General features: G+C 41.7%; 2 protein-coding genes and 1 pseudogene across 2 annotated transcripts in view; all 3 read left to right on the top strand.

Annotated features, from left to right (window-relative positions):
- Positions 1 to 12,211, top strand: part of edc4 (enhancer of mRNA decapping 4) — a 28,699-nt gene extending 16,488 nt beyond the window's left edge. The window contains exons 25-30 of the mRNA XM_084936237.1: positions 884 to 999; positions 1,128 to 1,293; positions 2,590 to 2,776; positions 3,465 to 3,684; positions 4,553 to 4,716; positions 9,769 to 12,211. Coding sequence (XP_084792363.1) covers positions 884 to 999; positions 1,128 to 1,293; positions 2,590 to 2,776; positions 3,465 to 3,684; positions 4,553 to 4,716; positions 9,769 to 9,952 — 1,037 coding nt within the window. The 3' untranslated portion in view covers positions 9,953 to 12,211. The remainder of the gene's footprint in view (positions 1 to 883; positions 1,000 to 1,127; positions 1,294 to 2,589; positions 2,777 to 3,464; positions 3,685 to 4,552; positions 4,717 to 9,768) is intronic.
- A 1,280-nt stretch (positions 12,212 to 13,491) lies between these two features.
- The window catches only part of nrn1la (neuritin 1-like a), a 106,153-nt gene continuing 95,228 nt past the window's right edge, over positions 13,492 to 24,416 (top strand). The window contains exon 1 of the mRNA XM_084936235.1: positions 13,492 to 13,778. Within this exon, the coding sequence (XP_084792361.1) occupies positions 13,721 to 13,778 (58 nt within the window). The 5' untranslated portion in view covers positions 13,492 to 13,720. The remainder of the gene's footprint in view (positions 13,779 to 24,416) is intronic.
- Positions 20,308 to 22,473, top strand: LOC146384301 (uncharacterized; annotated as a pseudogene).

The following is a 24,416-nucleotide window of genomic DNA, read 5'->3' as shown; positions in this document are numbered from 1 at the left end:
CCTACAATTGTCTCTAACAGCAACATTGAAAACCGATAACACAGTCTGAGTCAGACTAAATAGATTCACCAGGCAATCGTTAGATCAGTCACTTCTCTTTCCAGATGATGGTGGTATTGAGCCATTTTAATGTTTGTAAGTTGAGGAGCAGGAAGATCTTTATGTACTAAAACATGTCCAGTCTGCAAATGCTGCAAACTTAGTTAAACCCCTGACCCACCCTCTGGGGTCTCTTATCAAGTCTTTCTGTTATTGATATGCAAATGTTTATTGTAGGTATATTTAATAATACTTAAGGTGTTTTTTTTCCGCAGTGTGTATAATCTAAGTTGCACAGATGTTGTGGTTCAGCTTACTTGTCTTATAAACTTGAAATTTATTTACTTTCACCTTTTTTGATCTATTGGCATTTTGATCAAAGAAGAGCAAATGGTTTATGAACAGAATAGCTCATATTTTTCCTTGCTAATAACCAAATATCATGAGGTTAACACTACAAATCACTGATGAATATAAATATGGATATAGCAGTTATTAACAAAGGCTACAATTTCTGTGAAGCTGCATTTTGTTTTGTTTTTTCCAGCTCTGACAAAAAAGCCAAGCTCTAAGTGCACACCAGGTTGTACATCAATAAATTACTGTGTTATTTAATGCTTGAGATCATCTTGAGGCATAAGTAATGTTAAATATAGCAAAGGCAGCTGAGGTGTGTTGGACTGAGACACTAAAATTAAGCAGTCTCTTGAGAGATGTGTTCCTGCCTCGCCTCTCCTGCCCTCGTATTCGAGAATGAGATGTTCCTGTCTTTCTTTGCCTCCAGCCTCGATCACATGCCTAATTATAGAGGGGTTCCTGCTAATCTGTCTTTTTCCCTCTCTAGCAATCTCTAAGACTTTGGAGCCAGTGACAGGCCAGCTGAACAACACAATTGCTGCTAAACTGACCGCTGTGGAGGTCACCCTGAAGGACAATGTTGGCAAAGTGGTGAAATCGAAGGTAGGTGACTGCCTTACTTTACCACTTGTCTGTATTTTTTTCCTCACTGCTATGCAGGATGGGCCTTTTAGGATTATTTACTGTGTATTTTCTACATCAACCTATTCTCCCTGCCTCTTGTTCACCAGAACACAACGGATGCGATTGGTCGAGCAGCAGCAGAGGCGATGCAGGGCCCCATCCAGGCAGCATATAAAGATGCCTTCCAGAGCATTGTGCTTCCTGTTTTTGAAAGAGGCTGCCAGTCCATGTTTCAGCAAATCAACGACAGCTTCAAACAAGGCACACAAGAATGTAAGGAAATGAAGGACGATGATAAACTTGTACAAAACACCATACAAATATCAAGCTATGTAATGATCCACTGCAGGACATGTTGTCTAGGTGCACTTAAACATTAGATGTACAGTTGCTTTAAAAGTTTCTGGACGCTCTCTTAAAGGCATCCCAATGGCTTACAATGGCTGATGACCTTATTTGGATACTTAGCATTATTGCTTTCTTCATATTGAATGTTCTCAGTGTCTAGCTCTGAAATAAGGAGCTGTATGTGGAAGTCTAATTAAGTAAGTGTCTCACTGAAAGATCTCAGGGACAACTTTTGTACTGATGCCTTTACAGACCCAGCCAGTCCGCTGATGTGCTGAAAAGCAGTCTGCTTATTCTGAGATTGCGCTCATGCCCACTCTTGGAATAATGTGGACAGAGAGGCCGCAGTTCCGCTCCTCTAATTTAAAATTAATCCAAGGTTTGCTTTGTAAATATTACCTGCTTTGGTGCCAAGCAGTTCTGGGGACTACCTGTTAAGTAAGTGCTGTAAGGTCCCCAGGTAACTACATAACCTTCCAGCCCCCCCCCACCCCCCCCCCCCCACCCCCACCACCACCACCACCACCACCACCAATTCATACTGCTAATAGAAACTCTTAAGTGATTTCATAGCTCACCAGTGGCTAGTTAACTCAGTAAGAAAAGAAAATTCTGTATTTCACTGTTCACTTGAATTCGCACATGGTTTTCCTCCATTTAAAGCTAATATTAATAAACATATTTCCCAAATGTTAACATCTCTACCTATCCTGAGAAAGTATACCTACTCCATGCCAGAAAGAGGCTTCTGAGAACTACAAGTGGAAAAAAAAAAGTGGGTCTGCCTCAAATAGTTGCCAGGCTGTCGTAACTGTGAAAGTGGCAATTGACGCGCTTTTTGTGATTGCTGCACTAACATCTGCACTGCTGTGTTATCTGCCTTCAGTAGTGTTTTAATGCCCAAATGTTACCCGTTTAAAGTGGTGCAATAACATCAAATGTATAATAATTATTGATACATAATGCTGTAATCCTCCCGCACTAGTCATTCTAGCAGTCACATGTAGGGTCACATCTGCACACAACACTTGCATCTCGGCAAACTAGCTCCAAATAAAATGAGCCAAATGAGCCAGTGGAAGCAAGTAAGAGAGCCTTTTCACGTTGCACTGACTCATTTCATATTATTATGAAAAATGTTGCTCGCTAGAGTTGTGACAGTATTTAAGATGTGTTTGCTTGCGTGATGAGAGATTTTGCTCTTGACTTTCATCTTTGTAGACATCCAGCAGCTTGAGACCCATATGAAGAACAGAAAGCAGAGAGACCAGGATACACGAGACCCCATGATTGGCCAGCTCCAGCAGATGATCGACAACTTCCAGAGCTCCACTGATCAGCTGGGCAACAACATCACAGCTAACGTCCGGGCTGAAGTCCAGCATCAGATCCAGATGATGGTGGGAAAGTATGTAACTGAGCTGTTCCTTGTTTACCACTGTGTAAGCCGTGTGTGACTAGAAAAGCGAAACTTTTTTCCCACATAAAAAAAGTAAATGAATCTTCCCAAAACTGTTTACTTTACCTTTTACTTTTCTAGTTTGTCACTTAACACTTGATTATTCTTTTACTTCAGTTACAGCATTAAAAAAAAAAGATGGTCTTGCAAATCAGTATTTAAAACAGTCCTGTTGTTGAGTGATGTTATTCACATTTATTGATCTTGCAGCATTGACTTACATTCCAAGTGGACATTTTGAACTTCAGCTACGCATACCAGCAAATACCTATGTACCACTATGGCTTTACTTACTGCATATTGAGCAGGTGTGTAATAGATTGGAGAGTAAAAACAAGCAAAGCTTAATCCTGGGGCTAATGTAAGAACATCAATTCGATCAGGTCTCTTGTTCCCCCTGCAATTAATTTCAAGGCCTCTAGAGTTTATAGATTGTCAGGAGCAGAGAGAAAATAGCTGGCCCACTAAAACTCTTGAAAAGGAAATGACAACGCCAAACTGTGCAGAGTCCGTTTTTAAGCCAATATCTTGTAGGTTAAGGGCAAGGATTTTCCCCAAAGCACAAAAATAGACCGCAGCGTATTTGTTTAAGATTCATGCAACTTGGAGGATAACTGTCCTTCTTTTCCCTGCTCAGCTTGCAGGAGTCTATTCTTAGCCATGTGCAGCGGATTGTCAAAGGTGAGGTGAGCCTAGCGATGAAGGAGCAGCAGGCAGTGGTCACCTCCAGCATCATGCAGGCAATGAGGTCGGCGGCCGGCACACCAGTTCCCACAGCACATTTAGACTACCAGACACAGCAGACGAACATCCTGCAGCTCCTCCAGCAGGGCCAACTCAATCAGGCTTTCCAGCAGGTAACACGCACACACTGATGTAACCAGGCTTAAAGGTTGCACTGCAGCTTCCTCTGCAGCTGAGCTGTGTTTTCCAACTACTAATTAATGCAGGCAACTGCATACAACTCACTGTAACTCTCATATGCATGTATGTCCACCAGGGCCGAGAAAGCCATTATCCTGCAACTACTCCACAGTCCCACTTGCAAACCCCACCAGTGCATTAGTTGTGCTGCAGGCATTCATTATGCTTGTATTTACTCCTAAGTGACTTTGTATGTGAAAATGCTATGAATTGTGGTAAAACACGTTTCCCCTCTACTTTTAAGCTGAAAAACTACCCCGTCTAAGCTTGCAATGTTTAAAAGATTTTGTGTTCTAAACACATCTAGTAGTTTTTGTGGTCGGAATTAATATTAAATTTTAGCATGGAAAGCTTTGTCTGAGCTTGGTCATGCCATCTCATTTGGTGTAGCTGGTGCAAAGTACCTCCAAACTGCTCATCCTTGATTGTTGGCTTCCTTCATATTATGTTAGATCTCTTGCTCACAACTTTTGAGGATCTCGTGTTTTGGAAACGGAAAATGACGTAGAATTGAAACTTAAAGAAGTCCAGGTGCAGACTACGATGACCTGGATGATTGAGAACCTTCACAGACGACATAGAATTGAATTGATCAGCCCATTGTTACCTATTCTCAATCCAGCTTTCAAAGTCAGGATGGGACTGACACTGAAATGCTGCATTAATAACTTGCTTGTTGATGGAGTGCACCTTTCCTTAAGAGGCTTATTGTATGGAAAGAGATATATAAATATTTGCACCCGAATTTAAGTTTAAGTAAATGGTTAAATTGGTAACCCCCCGTCTTGGTTTACTCTACAGGCTCTGTCAGCGACTGATCTGAATTTGGTCTTGTATGTGTGTGAGACCATCGACTCTCAGCAGGTGTTCGGACAGCACCCCTGCCCTCTAAGCCAGCCCGTGCTGCTTTCTCTCATCCAGCAGCTTTCTTCCAACCTCACAACTCGCTCTGAGCTCAAAATCAGGTGAGCAAACAAAGGTTGTCATTTTTGGCAGCTAGGTACAGATTTACAGTAGGCTTTTCTTTCTTTTTTTTCTGGAGTCAAAGAGAACACATCCTTTTTCATTAATTTGCATGTAATATGTAAACAGACACAGAAAGCCAGAAGACAGCAGACACAGTTGGGCTTACACTGTAGTTGTTCAGTGAGATATGACCGTTCACAGATTTTAGTGGATGTGAGTCTTCTCTGTGTTTGGGTTTGGGATTAGACTCATGTCATAATGACAAAGGTTGAACCATTAAACAAAAATTGAAAGTGAATAAAACTACACTGAAAAAAATGATTTGCTTTCATGCTTGCTCAGAACAGAACTTACCATTTCAGTTTCAGGTCTGACACAAAGGTCTCTGGGTAGATGTTGTGGCATCCCCATTGGCCTGTTGTTTCTGGGCAGACAGGTTGGTGGATCATATAAAGTACAGCAGGTGGTATTATACCAAACTTTTTTCCACTAGTTGCTCTTGTTTTTCTGAACTGGCAATCACAATACATGTTAAGAGTCTTTATTTATTCTGGGTTATTAGGAATATCAGGGTAATCACTTTCAGCCTAAGAATAGGTAAACTCAGCAGTGCTCAGGGCTGCATGCTACAGTACACAGGACCAGGCTCAGCATGACTACAGTATCTCTGAAGGAGGCAGATGCTTCAGTAGCAGAGAGATTTGTGTATTGTCAGTCAGCAAATTTAGCTTTATTTAACTGGCAACTGATCGAGGCTGTATTTTTCCAGATTCATAAATGTTTATTTGTAATTAACAGTAACATAAGATGAATAAGGAAGCATTTTGTCTCCGGTTATGAAAAGCAGAAGTAAAAATGGGACAAATGTAAGTTTCAACCAGTTGTTGAACTTCTGGACTAATGATCTCTCCATCAAAAAGAATCGGTGCAGCACCTAGCCCAGGGGTGGGCAACTCCAGGCCTCGAGGGCCGGTGTCCCTGCAGGTTTTAGATGTGTCCTTGAACCAACACAGCTGATTTAAATGGCTAAATTAGCTCCTCAACATGTCCTGAAGTTCTCCAGAGTCCTGGTAATGAACTAATCATGTGATTCAGGTGTGTTGACCCAAGGTGAGATCTAAAACCCGCAGGACACCGGCCCTCGAGGCCTGGAATTGCCCACCCCTGACCTAGCCACATGAATTCTCTTTGGCATCACTGAAACTTAAAAGAAAAGGGAAAAAAAAGAAGACCTCAGGCCAGATCAGAAAGGTAAAATGTCAAATCTAGCATCTTATATAACTTTAAGGTGTGCCTTCCGGTTTATTTTTATTAGATTTAGGCGTCTAATGTGAAGCTACCCTCCAGTAATTGAAAAATGATGACGAAGGAAACTCAAGCTGAAGGTTAACCTTGGGTTTGCTACCTCTATCAGGAGCACTGAGCCTTGTTCTCAAGTCCACTCGTTCCTAAACATAAAGACGACTAAATATGATTCATAAATTCTCAGGAATGTTGTGCCATTATTTGCACTTTAAATATAGTTTTACTATTCTTGCATTTTTCCAACATCTGTAGCGCCGAAAACCTTTAAAAAAATCTTTGTTTTTCCTATTTATTTTGATCAAGTACATAATATACATAGTCATTTAGGAAAAAATAGTAAAGCATATAAAAATAAAGCAAAATACACTACACCACTGAATCTGATTTAGTTTACATATCCAAAAGGAGTGAGAACAAGGAAACACTTATTTAATCCTACCCCCTTCTTTTTAAGTTATCAGTTATAAAATTTATCCAGCTTACTTATTGATATAAACCTCAATAACAATAGACACATTTTTAATAGCATGGAATATACACACCACATTAAATGCACATTTTTATCATAACTCCCAAACATTACTTGGCCTTGCTGTGTGGAGGTAGCTCCAGTTTTGGAATGCTAAGTCTAAATTCTGATTAAGCATTAAGTAGCATGAAGTTTAACTAAAAGGAGACATTCACTAAATACAAGTGAATAAAAAATCCTGTGATGTTTGAATACTAAAAATCCATGCGCTGTCTCCACTTTAAAGACAATGCACAGTTTGAGCACTCTTACTCTTCATTGCAGGATATCATAATTTCATTATTGTCTCACACCATTGTAGTTTGATGTAAGACCTGTCCTGTGATACAGCAGGCATAACTTGTAATTTTGGAAAACGTCATAGATTTTAATCAAAAACCCGTGAACTGTGCAGGTTTATGTCATCACATAACGTCTTAATTATAACTTTTGAATTGCATGCGATGTCTTCTCTCCCACACACGCCGGCTCTTATGCTCCCCTCAGTCAGTAATAAAGCTTGTCTTTGTCTAAACTTTTGCTGCCCATCTAATCTGTTTTGTATGTTCATTACTCCCCATCTCCCACGTGCTAAACGGTGCTAAAGTGCTGACCCCATCACCCGGCTCCGTCTGTAGCCCTGCTGCATGGCTATCCTGGGAACGCCGATGATCCCATGAATAGCATCGCAGTTTTTGGATGCACTCTATTGTTCTGTTCTTGCTGCGTCCTTGTATCTTTTTTCCCCCCCATGTAGTTCAGTTTTGTACTTTTTTTTGGTCCTCTTTTTGATTTTTCTTGTTTCAGTTTGTCATATAAGAAGATGAAAGGCAGATATGACCAAAAATCTCATTCAGCAACTGCTTCTATAGGCAAAGGTTTGGATATTTGCACATCACAAAATTAGTGAATCAATTAGGTTAAGAATAGAATATATATTATATTCTATTATATTCTATTAAGACTTAACAGACTTTACTTTCACTTTTTCACCTGATATCTGTATATTCTGCAAATTTAGTAGGATAAATCCTTCAGCTCTCTCCCTGTACACGCGGTATTGTATCTTGTCTGAAGCAGTGAGAGAGACGCAGCTTTCCCCGCTGTGCCACACAGCATAAAGTATCAGAGGTGGATTATCCTCTTTCAATGCCCCTGGCAACTTTTTTTTTTTTGGTAGAAACTCAGCTTTTGGTGCAGCTCAGAGCAAGACAGGACCCAGTAGTGCTGCTTTTTTCCCTCCTCGCAACTGAATGATAGTTTTTACAGTCAAATAGCTGATTTTTTTTTTCCCTTTGTGATTTTTATCATTTAGAATATTCATGGACAGCCCAACATCAGAAGGCACTCTCACTGTGCCCCTCTCTTCTGAGAAGAGCTTGTCCTCTCATACCCATTTCTCCCTGAAAACCTCTTTGTCTCTGAGTCCCTTTACAGCATCGCGCTGTGTCCACATCATCTGTTTGTTTCTCAGTTTACACTACAGCTGCTAATGTGGACCTTTGTGTGCCATCTGCAGAGAAGAGTGCACTATAGAAACCTTATTAAGACTGAGAAAATCATAGCTCTGAGTTTTATTTTAAATTTAAAAAAAAAACCCTAGATTATAAGCAGTTAACACCATTGTTTCTTACCTTTAATGGCTAACTTTAATTATGAAGGAAAGTTTTCACTCATGAGCAAAAATAAATCAGACTGTTAAGTACACAGTATGTGCGCAGTAAATCGTAGTTCACATCCGGGTAAAGATACCACAGAGCTGTCTTCAGGCTTCGTTTTCAGGACTTGTGATTAGAAGTATTTCAGAAGAAGCTCATAAAAGATTCCCAAAGCACAGCTAGGATTGTTGGGACTACAGAGGGTGTCATTATCCACAAAATCTGTGCTCTTAGCTGCATCATTAGCCAGCTGTGAAGTACACACTGTTGCACAAATGGATACGAGAACAATTGAGGCAGCGTGAAAAACAATTAAATATGTGTTTTTGAGGTGTTTGACAAAATGCAGTTACAGCCAAATTAACTTCGGCAAGACATTAACTTTCAGAGAGGCATTCGGTATCTGTGCTGGTATGTGCAGTGACATTAAAAGCCCCTTTAAACAGTGCGCTGGCAGTGCTGAGGGGGATTTGATAGACCTGCAGTGTGTGTTGTGGGGCTCTGGCAGGAGACCAACTGGCGACATGGGAACAGCTCTAATGTTAGACTGGGATCAGGTAGCACTCCGGACACGGTGATGAATGGTCATTTCCACTGTACAGCTGGACACTCTCACCACCAGATGTCTGACTCTTACAATTAATTCAGGAGTTAAGTGTAGTGCATCCCGAGCGAGAGGACAGGAGGCAGGTGAGGCTGATTTCTGCTGGGCAGTTTGATGAAAGCACAATGTTCACAGGCTTGACATTCAAACTTTGAAACCAAAATGAGAACTCGGCTTGCTCTCCCTCTGAAGCAGGGGTGTCAGACATAAGGCCCGGGGGCCAGAAGTGGCCCATTAAAGACTCCAATCTGGCCCACTGGACAGCTTTACAAAATGTGAAAGAGGGCATACATTTTTTTGACTTTTAACATTTTTTTTTGTTGTTTTTACACGTTTTGTAGCTTTTCGTGCTACTAAAGACCTCTCCCATGGCCATGCATACTACACCAAAATAAATAAGTAATAGATGACAATTAAATGACAGAAAAGTTTTACTGTCATTACTTTAGTGTCTACTATAGAAATTTCAGTTTTACAACAACAATCAACAAAAACTGTTTTATAAATATGGGGCAATCTGGGTAGTGAGCTACCAGAACCCTCTGTAATTTTACACATTAATCATGTAGAAAAACTCAGATGTGCCATTTAAATTGTACTACTTTATCTTATATTAAGATATCTCAGGGATTAAATGTGCAGTTAAACATGTTTTACGCTGTCAGAAAATGCATTTTCACTTGTCTGGCCCACTTAACATCAAGGTTGGCTGTATGTGGCGCTCAATGTTAAATGATTTTGGCATCCCTACTCAAAAGCCCCAAAATTGTCATTTGTGCAAATTGTCCTTCTGGTGCTTTTATATGTTAATAACTTACTGCTGATGGAATGGAGTTTCAGGTTGTATATGCAAACCTTTTAATTTTCCCATTTTTTTCCACTAAGTGACCACAAACGCTTTCTTTTCCTTGAGCCTGCCATTGCCTCTGTAGGTGTTCATTGTTATCTGACCTCTTTCTCTTTCCCTCCTTTTTAGCTACCTGGAGGATGCGGTAATGAATCTGGACCACAGCGACCCCCTGACCAGAGACCACATGTCGTCCGTGCTGGCCCAGGTCAGACCAAAGCTCTTTGCCTTCCTGCAGCAGGACCCCCACAGCCCGCTCAGCAAGAGGGCGCGGCGCCTGATGATGATGCTGCAGGGACTCGTCAACCACTAGTTGTCGGTTTAAAGGCTGCTGCCAAAGAGTGGTTTTCCTCTTGATACCGATCATATGTCCACCGTTTTTTTGTTGTTGTTTTTTTTCCCCCCCTGGTAGTGTTTCAGAGGAGAAAGCACCAAGGACAGCTTCTCCAGTTTCTTGGATCCTGATCAGGATGCGTCTCTCCTTGTTTCATTTCTCCTCCTTCCCCCTTTTCTGCACCAGTGAAGTGTCAAGTAAAGAAATGGACAGTTTTTAGTTTCTCAGTTTTTTGGTTCTTTTTTCTTTTTGTTGTTTTCTTCAAGACAATAATGGTCTGGGGTGAAAGCTTACTGTTGATTTATGTTCAGAGACTCTTAAGTTCACTGTAGCTACATCCAGACCTTTGTTACAGCTGCTTTATTGACCCAAGAGACCTGGTGGTCGTCTCTTCCATCAAGACTGTCTCAGCCATGACAGCAAGAGAGCACTGAGATTCTTTCATCCCCCTTAACAACAACTGAAAAAACAAGAATGAGAAAAAAACATACAAACAACCTGACACTGTTTGATTTTACATCATCCAGACGTGCATAAGACTTGAAGAATGTCCAGCCGAGTGGTCCGTGTGAGGCCAGACGGGGCTGTTCCTTTTGTTGTGCTGTTTCCTCTAAGCTACCTGCCAGGCATGTTTTGGGATGCTGAACAAGTTTTGATGCAGGGGGCTACTTCTGAGCAACAGAAAGAAAACATGCTTTGCCTCAAAATGTCGCCTTCTATTTTGGCCTTAAGAGCAAACAGCAGGCTTGTACACATTGTTACTTTCTTCAACACAGACCAGCATCCTTCTGCTAAAGCCTGGAATTTGGTAGTCGTAGGATTATCCTCCCTTAGTTCAGTTTTTCTTTGCTTTTTCTTTCTTTTCTTTTTTTCTTTTTGAAGCTAATCCTGGCAACCAAAAGAATATGTACCACCCAAAGCCAATTTTCTTTTTCTTCGTTGGTGGCATATTTCCTAGGAGCTGTTTCTTAATAGGTCTCCAACCTATTAAGAAATAGGTCTCCTATTTGTTTGGCCCTTGCCAGACTAGATCTTTGAAGAGAATTGACACTATAAACCTTTTTGATAGACAATAATGCAATTTGCTCATGACTTTTTCACCTGCTTTGGTTTTAGAAATCACTCTAAAGAGGATTTTCTGAAGGATGCATTGAGTGTAAGAAATGTTTGCAGAGGTCTTCCAGGCTGTAAAGAATTCCCCTTCAAAACCTGAAATGTTTGGAGCTCAATATTGAAGCCGGCAGCCGTCCACATGTACAGCTCTGTCCTCAGACTTCTCCCCATGTTTTTTCTTCCCTTTTTTATATAAACATTTAGTATTTGTAAGCCATGTATACTTGCGTTAAAACTTAAAAGTAGCTTAATAATTGGGAAAAAAAGGAACCTTGGTAAACATTAAATGTTACAGATCCTGTTGTTTTACCTGGCAATTGCAAATATTGCTTGTAAACTCAATGTGCAGTGACTTCTCTTAGGCTCTAGGAGGCAGCACTTGGACATTCATCCTGCTTGAAATTTAGGCTTTGAATCCAGAAGTCATTCCTGCTCTTTCAGTATCAATGAAAAGCCTGCCTTTAGATTGTAAGCGCACCGTTTGTTCACATTTACACTGAGTTCAAAGTGTATGATATTTTGTGTAGATCCCATTCACACACCTCATTGTTTCATGACGGGGTGGCTGCACTGAATTGCTGATTGTAAAATAAAAGTTCAGTTCATTTCAAGTGTTTGTTCAGAATCTGTTGGGTTTGACTAGCAAAGTGCCTTACTGTAATTTACCCGTTTTGGATAACTTGTAATGTTAAGGCATTACACCCTGCACACACACACACACACACACACACACACACACACACACACACACACACACACACACACACACACACACACACCTGATCCATCTAAGTTTTACAATCATTTATGTCACTGAAATATGTGGGAAGGCTCAGGCACCACAGAGGAGGAGAAGCTGTGTGTTTTCTTTGCAAACATTTGTCCGGAGGCAGGTGATCAGTACGGACATTTGAACTCTCATTTCAGTGTTTGAAGAAGAAAGAATTTTGACTACTTAGCAGTTCACTGGGAGCTCTGCACGAGAAACAGAACAGAAGTTCATGTGGATTTTTTTTTCTCTTTCCATTGTGTTCATTTCCCTCTGCTTGGTTAATTATGTTGTATCTTTTACGGTTTGTTTTACCCCAAACATTTTGGAATAAAAAAAAACAAAACACGTTCAAATTCAGGTGTCTTGGTGTGTCTGTGGGAAGGTCTGGCTACTTCCTATAGCAGATATATAGTGATGGACCTCCAACAAAAGTTAGCAGCAACCATTAAATTACTGTTGGGGGATTTTAAATGAAAATGTTTCAGTTTTTTGTCACTTTAATGTGAAAGTTTAGTAGGAAAAAAAAAGAAACTGGGATAAAAGACTTCATGGGTTTTGGCTCATAAACCTAAGATAAGATAAGATAAAACTTCATTAATCCCTCGGGTGGTTTCCTCTGGGAAATTCTGTTTCCAAAAGCACAGCACCGACAGAAGTTACAGTTACAGAATATTATATATATATATATATATATATATATATATATATACACACACACACACACACATAAATACAGAGACATATATAAATAAAATATACGAAGGGGATAAATAGAATAAATAGGAATAAAAATAAAAATACAAGTGAATTGCACATTTCAAGTATTTCATTTGAACCTGTACAAAAACATGTGACCGTTTTCCATGAGTTTTTGCTGTACCACTAGAACAGGGGTGGGCAACTCCAGGCCTCGAGGGACGGTGTCCTGCAGGTTTTAGATGTGTCCTTGATCCAACACAGCTGATGCAGTAGTTCTCCAGAGGCCTGGTAATGAACTAATCATTTGATTCAGGTGTGTTGACCCAGGGTGAGATCTAAAACCTGCAGGACACCGGCCCTCGAGGCCTGGAGTTGCCCACCTCTGCACTAGAACAAACATCCTTCCCTTACTAGATTGTTCTGTTAAATCACGAGCCTCATGAAGACAAAATTGTGCATTACTTTACAAAGTAAAGAGTTGGAAATCATTAATCATCTCACAGTTCCTCAGCTTCTGAGGATACAACCCCCCTTTGGCTGGGAACCAACCTACAGCTGTCTAATAATAATAATATATCACATCGATTGCTGGGACGTTTTTCAGATTAATGATCACTGGCTTTAATATTGCAGTGACACTTCTTTTTTCTTTCAATTTAAAGAACTTTTAAGCAGATAATCTGTCTAAAGAAACACACCAAACCAGGAATTTAAACTTTCTTTCCCTCCTTCACTAATCTTGGCCCTTCACATTTGTCTCCTGGCCTCCTAGAGAGCTCCAGCCCCCTATGTTGGAAACCACTGAAGTAAAGTGTATAGAAAGAAGTTGGTAGTCGGTTCCTTGGTCATTTTAAACGCCTTGCGCTGATAATTCAGAGCATCCTTGCACCTCATCGGGGACTCTGCTGTAGACCTTCCTCCTCCTCCCCCTCTTTTACACGGACGCGCCCTCCCCTTCAGCGCAGCGGATGAGCGCGCCGTGGATGCTCGCTGGAGTACAGAGCTGCAACGAGGACGGGAGGAGAACACTTTGACCGGCAGCGGGGGAGCGACATCGGGACTCTTCTTTTCTTTGAAAAACTAAAAGATAAAAAAGGAAAACTTTGGAATTTCCGGTGCAAACTTGAAACTTGTGAGGTCGGAGGACGAACTGTGGGGTCAGCATGACATCTCTGATGAACTCTGCGTGCTTGCTCTTCTTGCCTGTTGCTCTGCTTCTGAGTGAGTACTGAAATTTAAGTGACTATGTCGCAACTTGTGTGCGCGAACAGTGTAAAAACTTGAGCATTGCATTTGGGAGAATTTTGAGTAATTTGGGGATTCGAGACTCTGTGCGTAACAGGACGGCACACGTCCTGACTTTTTAGAGCTTTAGATTAATAATCTTAGGTGATGTGGATGTATGTAGATGTTAAGCTGTGAGAGTTCTCTGTATGCTTCGTGTCTGATCTTAAATGAGGGGGTCCCGTAGCCTTACCTCGCTCATCTCGAGCATCCAGCAGAGCATGTGCTGCAGCTGCGGGAGCGATCTGCTCAGAGAGAGCTGGCAGCCGAAAGCTTGGATTAGTGCTGCTTAGTGAGAGTATTTTTCCCACAGCTGGATAAGGGTTCGTTACGCAAACTCACATCGTGCAATGAGTGAGGTCTGGGTGCATCTTTCCATTTCTTTCCACCCATTTAGTCCCCTTAGCTCAATCGGGTTACTTGTAAAGTAATGCAACGGTAGATATTTAAGATAAATAATAGTTCCCATATTGTAAAGTGAGACATGTGCAAAGACTTTTAAGTACATTAATTTGGAAAATATTAATTCAAAGCGGCTATACTAGAATTTGTTAAGGAAATTGCAAAGATTGGTAAAACAGAATTGTCCTTAATGCAACACATGATATCTTTTATTCAGCATTACTTGTCATGTATATTTAATAAATTACAATCCACAGTTTGTAAAAAGACATATTACAGCTGTTTTCAAACCCTGATTGGGAAAATAGGTGGATTATCCCTTTAAAGGGGGCAAAAGTGATGTCTTTGAATTAAAGCTCTAAAATGTTTTAATGGACTACAGAAGGTCAGCTTCATCAGCGATTTTTAAAGCTCTTTTATAAATGTCTGGCTTGTACTAAATATAAATGCTGCTTCTCTTTTTCCTCTTTCAGAAAAATAATTAATAGTTCAATTTTTTTTTTTGTGAGAGCAAAATTTCATTCACCTATTCTGAATACACATTCTGTATATGCGTTTTGTTGTGTGGACCACAGAACTGAGTCAGACCGCTTCCTCTTTTCAGTCCAATAATAAAACGTTTTTAGGAGCTATAATTCAGACACTGTTGATCTAAATATAGCTCTTGATGTGCACACACCTTCTCTTTTTGCAAACTTATGATCATCGTCATCATCTTTATCAGTCTTGATCATCTGACGCTGCTGCTGATGTCAGAGAAAAATAAAGACCAGGAGGCGGATGGGACGAGGTTCCCGTGGGAGCGTAACACAGTGGGGTAAAAAGGACAAAAAAAGTCCCACCGATGGAGATAAATGATAAATGAATCCCATCTGTCCCCTTACTCTGCTCAGTGGAGTCTCTGGAGACTCCATTCAGCCCTGCATACTAGCTTACCTGACCAGGAATTACTTCTATGTTGCTGCTGCTGCTGTCTGTCAAACTGCCTCCGCAGTCACTCAGTGTGTGTCACAGCTCATTCATGTTACTACAAGGGGACAGAATCAGCTCATTATATATTTATATGGTAGGATATTTTTTATATAGAACTTGCAATTGCATTATCTATGAGCAGAGCTTCCAGGCCCGGCACCTTTGACTCACACTGTCTTACACATGCAACCAATTAGGTTGCAAATTATTTTTGAAATATGTTTTTGCATGAACATTACACATATTGTAGCAACCTAACAATCTACAGGGTTTTATTTAACCTGCATGGTATTTTTAGTTTGTTGTGCACCTTTACACAGCCCACGGTGCTGTGTCATCCACCGGTGTAGAAAGTCTTCTCAGCGTCTCCAGGAGGCCTCTGCCGGGAGAGTTTCACAACATTTATACTAATATTTTTCACAAGAAATACAGCAAGCTTTGATAGCCAAATGTAGACACAAAAAGGCTTTGACTGGCAGCGACACTGGATTGCAGTGTACTTCAAGCACTGGCACTTTTCTATGTCTGGATCAAGAGATTCTGACGTGTATATAGAAGCTATGTGATGATAACTGAAATATCTGAAAGCTTTGGATACAAAATAGTACAGAAGTTTCTGAAACAAATACCTGAAATTGTACAAAAGCTTTTATTATCTGCATTAACTACTGCAATCACATGCCAAAATGTGTGCTGAATTATTTTTTTTAAGCCTTGGTCACTGCTTGTGTCCATGTGTTTTCAGTTCAGAGTATCCTCACTCAAATCATGATCTCACTAAGAAATGGAAAAACAGTGTTTAGTCCCATCCCATCTGCTTTAATGACGAATAAAGTGCACAGCAGCTCCATAATATTACAACAAGTGTGCCTAAACAGCTCGACAGGAGGCAAAAATTACTGTTTTTCTTAATAACATTCAGCCATATGTAGGCAACAAGATATTTAGTTGCTTTGTAGCTACAGGAAACAGCAAAACATCTTTACAACTGTAGAGACAGCCTAACCAGGGTACTGGCTCATAACAAGGTGCTGATAAGATGCTATAATGCCAGTCAGAAAAAAGTGCAGTGATGTAATACCTGATGTAGATCACTGTAATACATAAGAGAAGAAAAAATGTGAGTATGAAGCCACGTTTTTAAAGATATGGACGTATAAAAACGATCATTTCATTACACTTCAGTTTTTCTGCTAGGAAACACTGAGTCACAGTAGCATGAGCATGAACGCAATGTACATGCTCATGCTACTGTGACATGTACAAATCAACTAAACACTGTTACAACTCCTAATGCAAATGGACTTTCATAGACTGTATATTGAAGATGTCTGTAGACAATGCATTCTGTTTAATGCCCAGCAGGGGGCAACCTCTCTGGGAGCAAAAAGAAGTCTGTACAGTTTATCAGGAAATGACAGCTCATTTTGTTCTATGACGTCAACAAACACATTCCTGATGAGTCAGTTACTAGTTTCATGTTTTATTTACTATAATATGATTTTCATATTGTAAATTATAGTCACCAAAAGAATAAAAAAGGAGGATAAAGTGGTATTATTAGTTAGAGTGGGCCCCAACTTATGATAGACAGGTTACTACAGAATGACCAGTGACCTTGCAGGACACATGTGAAATGCTAAACTGGACTTCACAGTGACTATGTACATCTTTCATATACAGTACATACACCACAAAAATTGCACAAAAATGTCAGATGTAGCAAAAATTATACAAATTAAAACCTTAATATTTTATTTCTTCTTTCAAAAATTGTCAATAAGCACTCCAGTTTAAAAAGAAATTAATTTTCTAGCAAATATTTAATTGTTCTGGCTTTACAGGGTCAAGTATTCTTCTTTGTAAGTATCCTGGTCCTTCAAGATGTGTTGCAATGAAATACAGGTGTACATTTACTCAGCTTCACGTCTGAAAAAAGGCTTACCTTTCCTTTTATTTCAGAACACACACAAAACCTGTTCCCTAATTTTTCTTACAGTTTATTTAATGTACCAGTTAGCGTGTCTTTAGCACACCTACAATTTACTGTTGTGATCGAAAGTGCCAACAAGAAGTTTTGGTAAGAGCATGAACAGGTAAAACCTCATCTCAAAACAGCTTTAATACAATAAACAGCATTGTTAGAATGCACACAGTGTCTTCTGTTTGTCTGCACTCAGAAAGCTTCAAAAGTCAGGACCAGAGAGGGGGAGAGGTTTTCCCTGGGTGCAGAGCTCCTGTCTGCGTCATCAGCGCTCCAATATTCACATTAAAAGCTGTCCATAGGCAAGAGGGAGATTATATTTGGCTTTTAATTGTTCTCCTCTGGAAACACTTCTTAACTCGCTCACTCACTCTCCAAGTTCCCTCTTGGTGGATCGACTCGAGCATTTTCTGTTTTTTGTCACTGCAGTACTGACACATGAAGTGGAATATTCCTCATTAAAATACATTTAAAAGTCTCTTGAAAAATTGCCGGTGCCTGCCATTCATCCTTCCTTCCTTCATAGCCCCATTTCCTTCATCCTTCTCTTCATTCACTCCTTACTTCTAGCAAACCTCACTTCTCCGTTTCCGCCTTGCATGTCTTCGCAGTCATTTTGATCTCTATGCTGTCCCCCCAATCTCTTCTTTTTTTTTTTTTAAATTTCAGGCTTGCTCTATCTCTCGTGTCTACCCTTCCTGCTTCTTTAATCACCCTCCCCCCACCCCAACCATTCCTCCATCCTCTCTCTGTCCTTTCGCATTAGGGATTCACCAATATTGATAAATCTGATCCCAAGAATCCTGCGTCACATTTTTCAAATCAAAGCAAAGCCACTTCATTTCTAGATTTTTTTTTTCAGAAGTTTTAAAATATACATCATGTACCCCACTGTTTGATTTGGTCTCATAAGATCAAAAGCAAAGAAACATCACAGAAACTATTGCTTTCATTTACTTACATTGAGGCCTCTGGAATGGACATATTCAGGGATGTGTGGCTAGCTTATGTCCTCTTGTATCTTCTTTCTCATAATTTAAGAAATATGTATGTCAGTCCATTTTTTGGTGTTAATCTACATCCAAAACCATTCATTCCATCCACCTCTCACTTCCCACATTGACTACTGATGAGTAAATGCAGTGTTAAATCTGATGTCATTTGTTTCTAACCTTCCCCCTACACCGACTGCTACCAGCTCACCTGGGCATGCTTGTTTGGCTGTCTTTGTGAGGACATTCATGGACATTTCCTTGATTGTTACCCGCAAGTTTAACTATTTTAACTAAAACATAATACTAACTTTAACCCTAATATCAAGTTTTAACCTTCAAACCACAATTTAAAAAATGTTATAACTGTTATTTTTCTCAAAAGATGTTTCTATTCACTTTTTCCTTTGCCAGGTTTCTTGTGACAAATGACTTTAGTAACTCACTCATGTTGTTTAAGCACCTCTGGAGAAAGCTGTAACCCAAAACCTTCACAGCACTGAACAGGCAGAATCACTTTATCAGTGTGTGTTGTGTATATATCCTTACATCCTTATAGAAGAACACCGGAAAGCTGTTGCTACAAAACTAATGTTGATTTATTAAATGGGAACTGAATACGTGTGTGAACACAAAGAACTCAGACAGTCTTGTTCGGCACTACGCAACTAGTCGCAGGAATGCAGTGTGAATGTGTGAAAATGTTAGTAAGCATGGACAAAAGTGCTTGTATGAATGGGTGTGACCCGGAACCAGTTCATTTACCAGTTCCTATTTACGTCATCCCAAATTGGAGCTTGAACACACAAAAGCTCTAACTAAGAAGTAAGTTTATGTTATGTAACCAAAAAAGAAAATGACCAATCAGAGAGAGAGAGAAACAGCAAGAGAAGGAAAACAAGCTTAAAAATTAATCCGGCCAGGTGAGGTGAATCTGCCGCCTGGGTTAGGCTCTCTCACTGGGCCATGCAAACATTCACGCACCTCCAAAGCTGATTATTATGACACTGACGCAGGTTTGGTCCATACACCCACCCTCCCTTCCCTCCGCCACTGCCACCATACTGTAAATCACAAGTAACGCAACTAAATAATTCACAAGCACTTAATCTGTCCAAAGTCTATAGCAAACACGCGGAACACAAAAAGACACGCACACACAAGCACGCAAGCATTTTTTGTCCTTTGTGATCTTCACCAGGTGGGTTGTTGGTGTAGGTGTGAGTGTGTTTGTGTAGCCAAAAAGTGAAAGTTTGTGTGTACTCCCTACAAGAATTGGATTAAGACCATTTAAACAAGCTTTGTGCATTTGTGTGAGTTTCTCTAACAAATCCAAGTAATGAAGTACCAGCCAAGCATGACTCCTTTCTCCTTATCCCCAAATATGCCTGAGCATGAATATTCATGGTCACACACATACATATGGTTTGTAAGAGCTGTATTGCATCGTGCTGAAGCACACTCACTCACACACACATCCAAACTACAAAGGAGTAACTATTCCTTATTGTAATCACTCAATTGAAATTCATCCCCCGCTCTGACTGTGGTCATGTGTGGGACTCATGTAATGGGTGGACACAGATGGAAGTATTGTAATAGATATTGCCCCCCCCCCCCCCCCCCCCCCCCTCCATAATTTCATGCATTCTTATCATTGTTACATTATGCATTCAGTTCTTTATTACTATTTCTGACACATACTGTGCTCACTGGCAATCCAGCTAGGATATTCTGATCAATGATGATTCCCACGGGCGGTGCTCATTCAGGCACTGAATCGGGCAGCTTTGGGGTCCTCTGTGTTCTACTGCACAGATAGCCTGCAGAGTGCAGCTACGCTGAACTGAAGTGCTTGTGTTTTGTATTTGCAGGTGAGCACAAGTAATGTGTTGATAAACAGAATGATGTTGACGTATGCGAAATGTATTAGAGTAAGGTACTGTTATTAATGGAACACAACGCTAATGTCGGAGTTTTCGATTTACATGATGTACCTGAACTGGTGTTAAACGGGACGTCACATCGCAAATGATTAATAAGGGGATCGAGAGGGTAGTCTCCATGCGCAACAATACTAGTTGGAGGAGCATGCGAGTGTGCAGAATATTGTAATATGAACATTGGTAGGAAAATACTGAGTAAATGAGTACTTTGTTAACACACGTTCAGTAGTTATGTGTAAAGGGGTCCTGCGTGTTCTACTGTACAGATAGCCTGCAGAGTGCAGCTACGCTGAACTAAAGTTTTGTATTTGCAGTTGCAAATGGGCAAGTAAAGAGAACGATTCTGAGCTGGCAGAGACCAAACACTCTGTAACCTACAACTCGACCAACTCAAAGGGGTGTGTGCTGAAGCTACAATCCCTAGTGGAAATGTCACAACAAGACGAGCGTTAATAAAATTAATTACAGAATCTATGGACAAGGTTATTAATGATGAGGAGCAGGATGTTGCACTCTACTATCTAAAGAAAATGTTAGAAAGTGTCGACCCATCGATAGGGAGCACCAGAAACACAGAAAGTGGAGGAAATACAAGAAGCTCGCCACAGGGAACTCAGGAAACAAGGGAAAAAGTTGATTTACGCACAGCTCCAGAGAAACAGCGAAGCACTGCAGGAAGAAATTAGGAGGCTGAGTGAAAGGGTGGAGAGGACACCACCAAGTCAGCCAACCACCCCACAAAATGTGTTTCCTGTCGCAGCCAACCACCTTTCGGAAGTGACGATAAGGAGGGAATTCAAGATCTGTGGTCAAATTGGGGAGAAGGGCCAAAAGGACAGACTCTCATACACCAACCTGATGCATCAGATTGACAGAGGTCTGAACAAAGGACACAGTGAAGTGGAGGTTATAGAGGCTGTGGTGAAGTCTGTCAGCCCAGGTTTGAGTCTTAGAGACATGCTTGAGATAAAACGTGACCTCCCCCTCCCCCAATTGAAGGCCATATTAAAGGGGCATTTTAAAGAAGACAGCACCACAGATTTGTATCACAGACTAGTGAACGTCACACAAGACAGCCGTGAGTCTCACCAAAACTTCCTCTTCAGAGCAATTGAGTTAAAAGAGAGGCTGCTGCTCACATCGGAAGACACAGGGTCCGATGAACAATACAGCCCTGCGCTCATCCAGAAGAAATTCTTGAGGTCGGTTAGTACTGGGCTACTGAGTGACCCTATCAAGTTTCAGCTCAAGCCCTATCTGGATGACCCTCGGATGACAGATGAAACCCTCATTGATAAGATGAATGAAGCAGCTAGTGTTGAATCAGAAAGGCAATTGAAGCAAAAGAAAACTACAGGCAGCAAATCTGTAAAAGTAAATGAACTCCAGACGGAAAGGCCAGCCAGTCATTTGGGTCTGGGTGTAGCCGAAACTAGGTTGGGGACTCAAGAGCAATCAGCTGAAGTGGTGAAACCCAAGAGCCACAGAACACCTGTTGTAGCTGCTTCCCGAGAGTCAGAGCTGCATGAAACGGTCAGGCTGCTGAGAGAGGAGATGGCTGAATTAAGGAGGAGCATCACCACCCCTCAAAGCCCCACTCGCCCACTAAGAACCAGTGGGAGGAGGGGATGTAAGGCATGCCAGGAGCAGGGAACCAATGATGGGTGTGAACACTGCTTCAAGTGTGGCCAGCCAGGACACCTCTCCAGAGACTGTAGAGGGCGAAGGGGGGCAGCAGAAAGATCGGAGGGCACTCAAGCGGCAATCCAGACCATTGCCCCTCCCAAATCATTAATTCCCATCCATGGTGAAGCAGACAACAAGTTGCATGAACTGCTTTGGAATCTAATAAGACAGCTGGAGGCAGAATTAGAGCAGAGTGGCAAGGCTAAAGAGACTGTGGGTGCCACGTATGCCAGTCATCTCTCACTACGCTGTCAGGCTAAGCTGAGAGCCCTGATCGGGAAGAAGTGTATGGTGGATTGTTTCTTTGAAGGGGTAGAAACACGAGCATTGTGGGATACAGGTTCACAGGTGACTATCATTAATGAAAACTGGAGGAAGTCCTGCTTTCCACATATCCAACTGAGAAGTGAACTCCTAGGTGAGGATGAGGCTCTGGTGGGCAAACACCCATACCCTTCGCAGGTTGGGTTGAGCTAAAATTTAGGCTGGGGTCAACTAGAGATCCACACCAGAGTTAGTTGTCCCCGTGCTTGTCTCAAAAGAGCCAGGAGTAGCAGAGCCACCTACATTGGTGATAATGTGATTGAGCATTTTGTAAAGGATGGAATGGAGCAGCATCAAGACGTTACACCTGCTGTCGTAAAGGAAGCCTTCTCGATTGATTGTAAGAAAGCGGAAGTGCTAATTAACATCGTGCAGCGCTGCTACAAAAATGATGAGGAGGGTGTGGTGAAAGTTGGGAGACAAAAGATAGTGATTCCAGCTGGACAAAGCAGGGAGGTTAAGTGCAGTGTGAGGACAGCCGTGACATCACCCTCCTCCCTCATGCAGTGTTGGGACGACTACAGCAAGTGAAGGCTATTTACCCAGTAGACGTAAGACCAGTAAGTGCTGAAAACATGGGCAAGTTGACGTGTGCAAGTGAAAACACAGGGAGCACCGTCAGCGCCCCAGAACAGCACAAAGGGGAGTATGAAGAGGTGGGCAGTTGCAGCCAAGATTTATGGGACCCACCTGTGTGAGTTGATCACCTGACCCCAGATCAGCAGGAACAGGTGAGAAAAGTCCTGCATGAAGAGTGTGCTGCATTTTCAAAAGATAAGAGCAATGTGGGATGCATCCCCTCCCTGAAGTTAAAGATCAGATTGAATGACACAACCCCAGTAAGACGCACATACATCTCAGTCCCCAAGCCACTCCACAAGGAGGTGAAGGAGTATTTGGAGGACCTGTTGAACAGAGGATGGATTCAGAAATCCCGATCCCCCTACTCATCACCCATCGTCTGCGTGCGCAAGAAGGATGGAAGTCTGCGTCTCTGCGTGGATTACCGTGAGTTGAACCGGAAAACCATTCCTGACCGTCACCCCATCCCTCGTGTTCAAGACATGTTAAACAGCCTGACTGGGAGTGCATGGTTCTCAGTGTTGGACCAGGGCAAGGCGTACCACCAGGGTTTCCTGGAGGAAAGTAGCAGACCCCTCACAGCCTTTATCACACCTTGGGGCTTATATGAGTGGGTAAGGATTCCCTTTGGTTTGTCCTCGGCTCCAGCAGAGTTCCAGCGCAGTATGGAAGAGTGCCTTGCAGGCTTGAGGGATGAAATATCTCAGCCATATCTGGATGACAATTTGGTCCACAGCAGATCATTTGAGGACCACCTGCGTAATCTGAGGGAGGTCCTGCGCCGCTATCAAGCGCACGGGGTGAAGCTAACCCCCCAAAAGTGTGAAGTGTTCAAGGACAAGGTGAAATTCCTGGGAAAGATTGTATCCAAAGATGGCTACTGCATGGACCCTGCTGAATTGGCACCAGTGCAAGCACTGAAAAACTGCAAACCTGAGACTGTGGGAGACCTAAGGAAAATGCTAGGTTTCCTGTCATACTACCGCCCCTACATTCCAAACTTCTCACGCACTGCCAAGCCACTATACCAGCTGCTATCGACTGGAAAGACTCAAGTGATTACTGACAGAAGGTAATCAGGCACAAAGGACAGTAGAAAAAATCAGACCAACTCCACTCAAGCCAGCCAATCACATGGACGAAACAACACCAGGCAGTGCTATGCCAGCTTAAACGGTAAACGGACTGATTCTTATATAGTGCTTTTCTACTCTCCCGGAGTACTCAAAGCGCTCTATACAACATGCCTCATTCACCCATTCACACCCACTCATGCAAGCACTTCTAAACGCAAGCGATGAACGCATCGGAGGGCAATTTGGGGTTAGCATCTTGCCCAAGGACACTTGACATGCACAAGGACACAGACTGGCGAAGCCTAGGATCGAACCACTAACCTTCCGATCAGTAGCTGATCTGCTCTACCACCTGAGCCACAGCCACCCATGGCTTATAGAACACCTGCTGGGTCCACCACTCCTGGCATACCCTGACTTCGAAAGACCATTTGTGCTGCACTGCGATGCCTCTCAAGAAGGGCTTGGTGCAGTCCTGTACCAGAGACAGCAGGGCCAACTGGTTGTCATTGGGTATGGGTCTGAGAACTACCACCTCTACTCTGGAAAGCTAGAGTTTCTAGCAATGAAGTGGGAAATCTGTGAGAGGTTTCGGGAGTATCTGTATTACT

The sequence above is a fragment of the Perissodus microlepis genome, chromosome 7 (genome assembly GCF_051167445.1).
Source record: "Perissodus microlepis isolate ML-2025 ecotype Zambia chromosome 7, ASM5116744v1, whole genome shotgun sequence".
In the NCBI taxonomy this organism is placed as follows: Eukaryota; Metazoa; Chordata; class Actinopteri; order Cichliformes; family Cichlidae; genus Perissodus; species Perissodus microlepis.
Note: the sequence above shows the minus strand (reverse complement) of the source record. Positions and strands in the feature narration are given on the sequence as shown.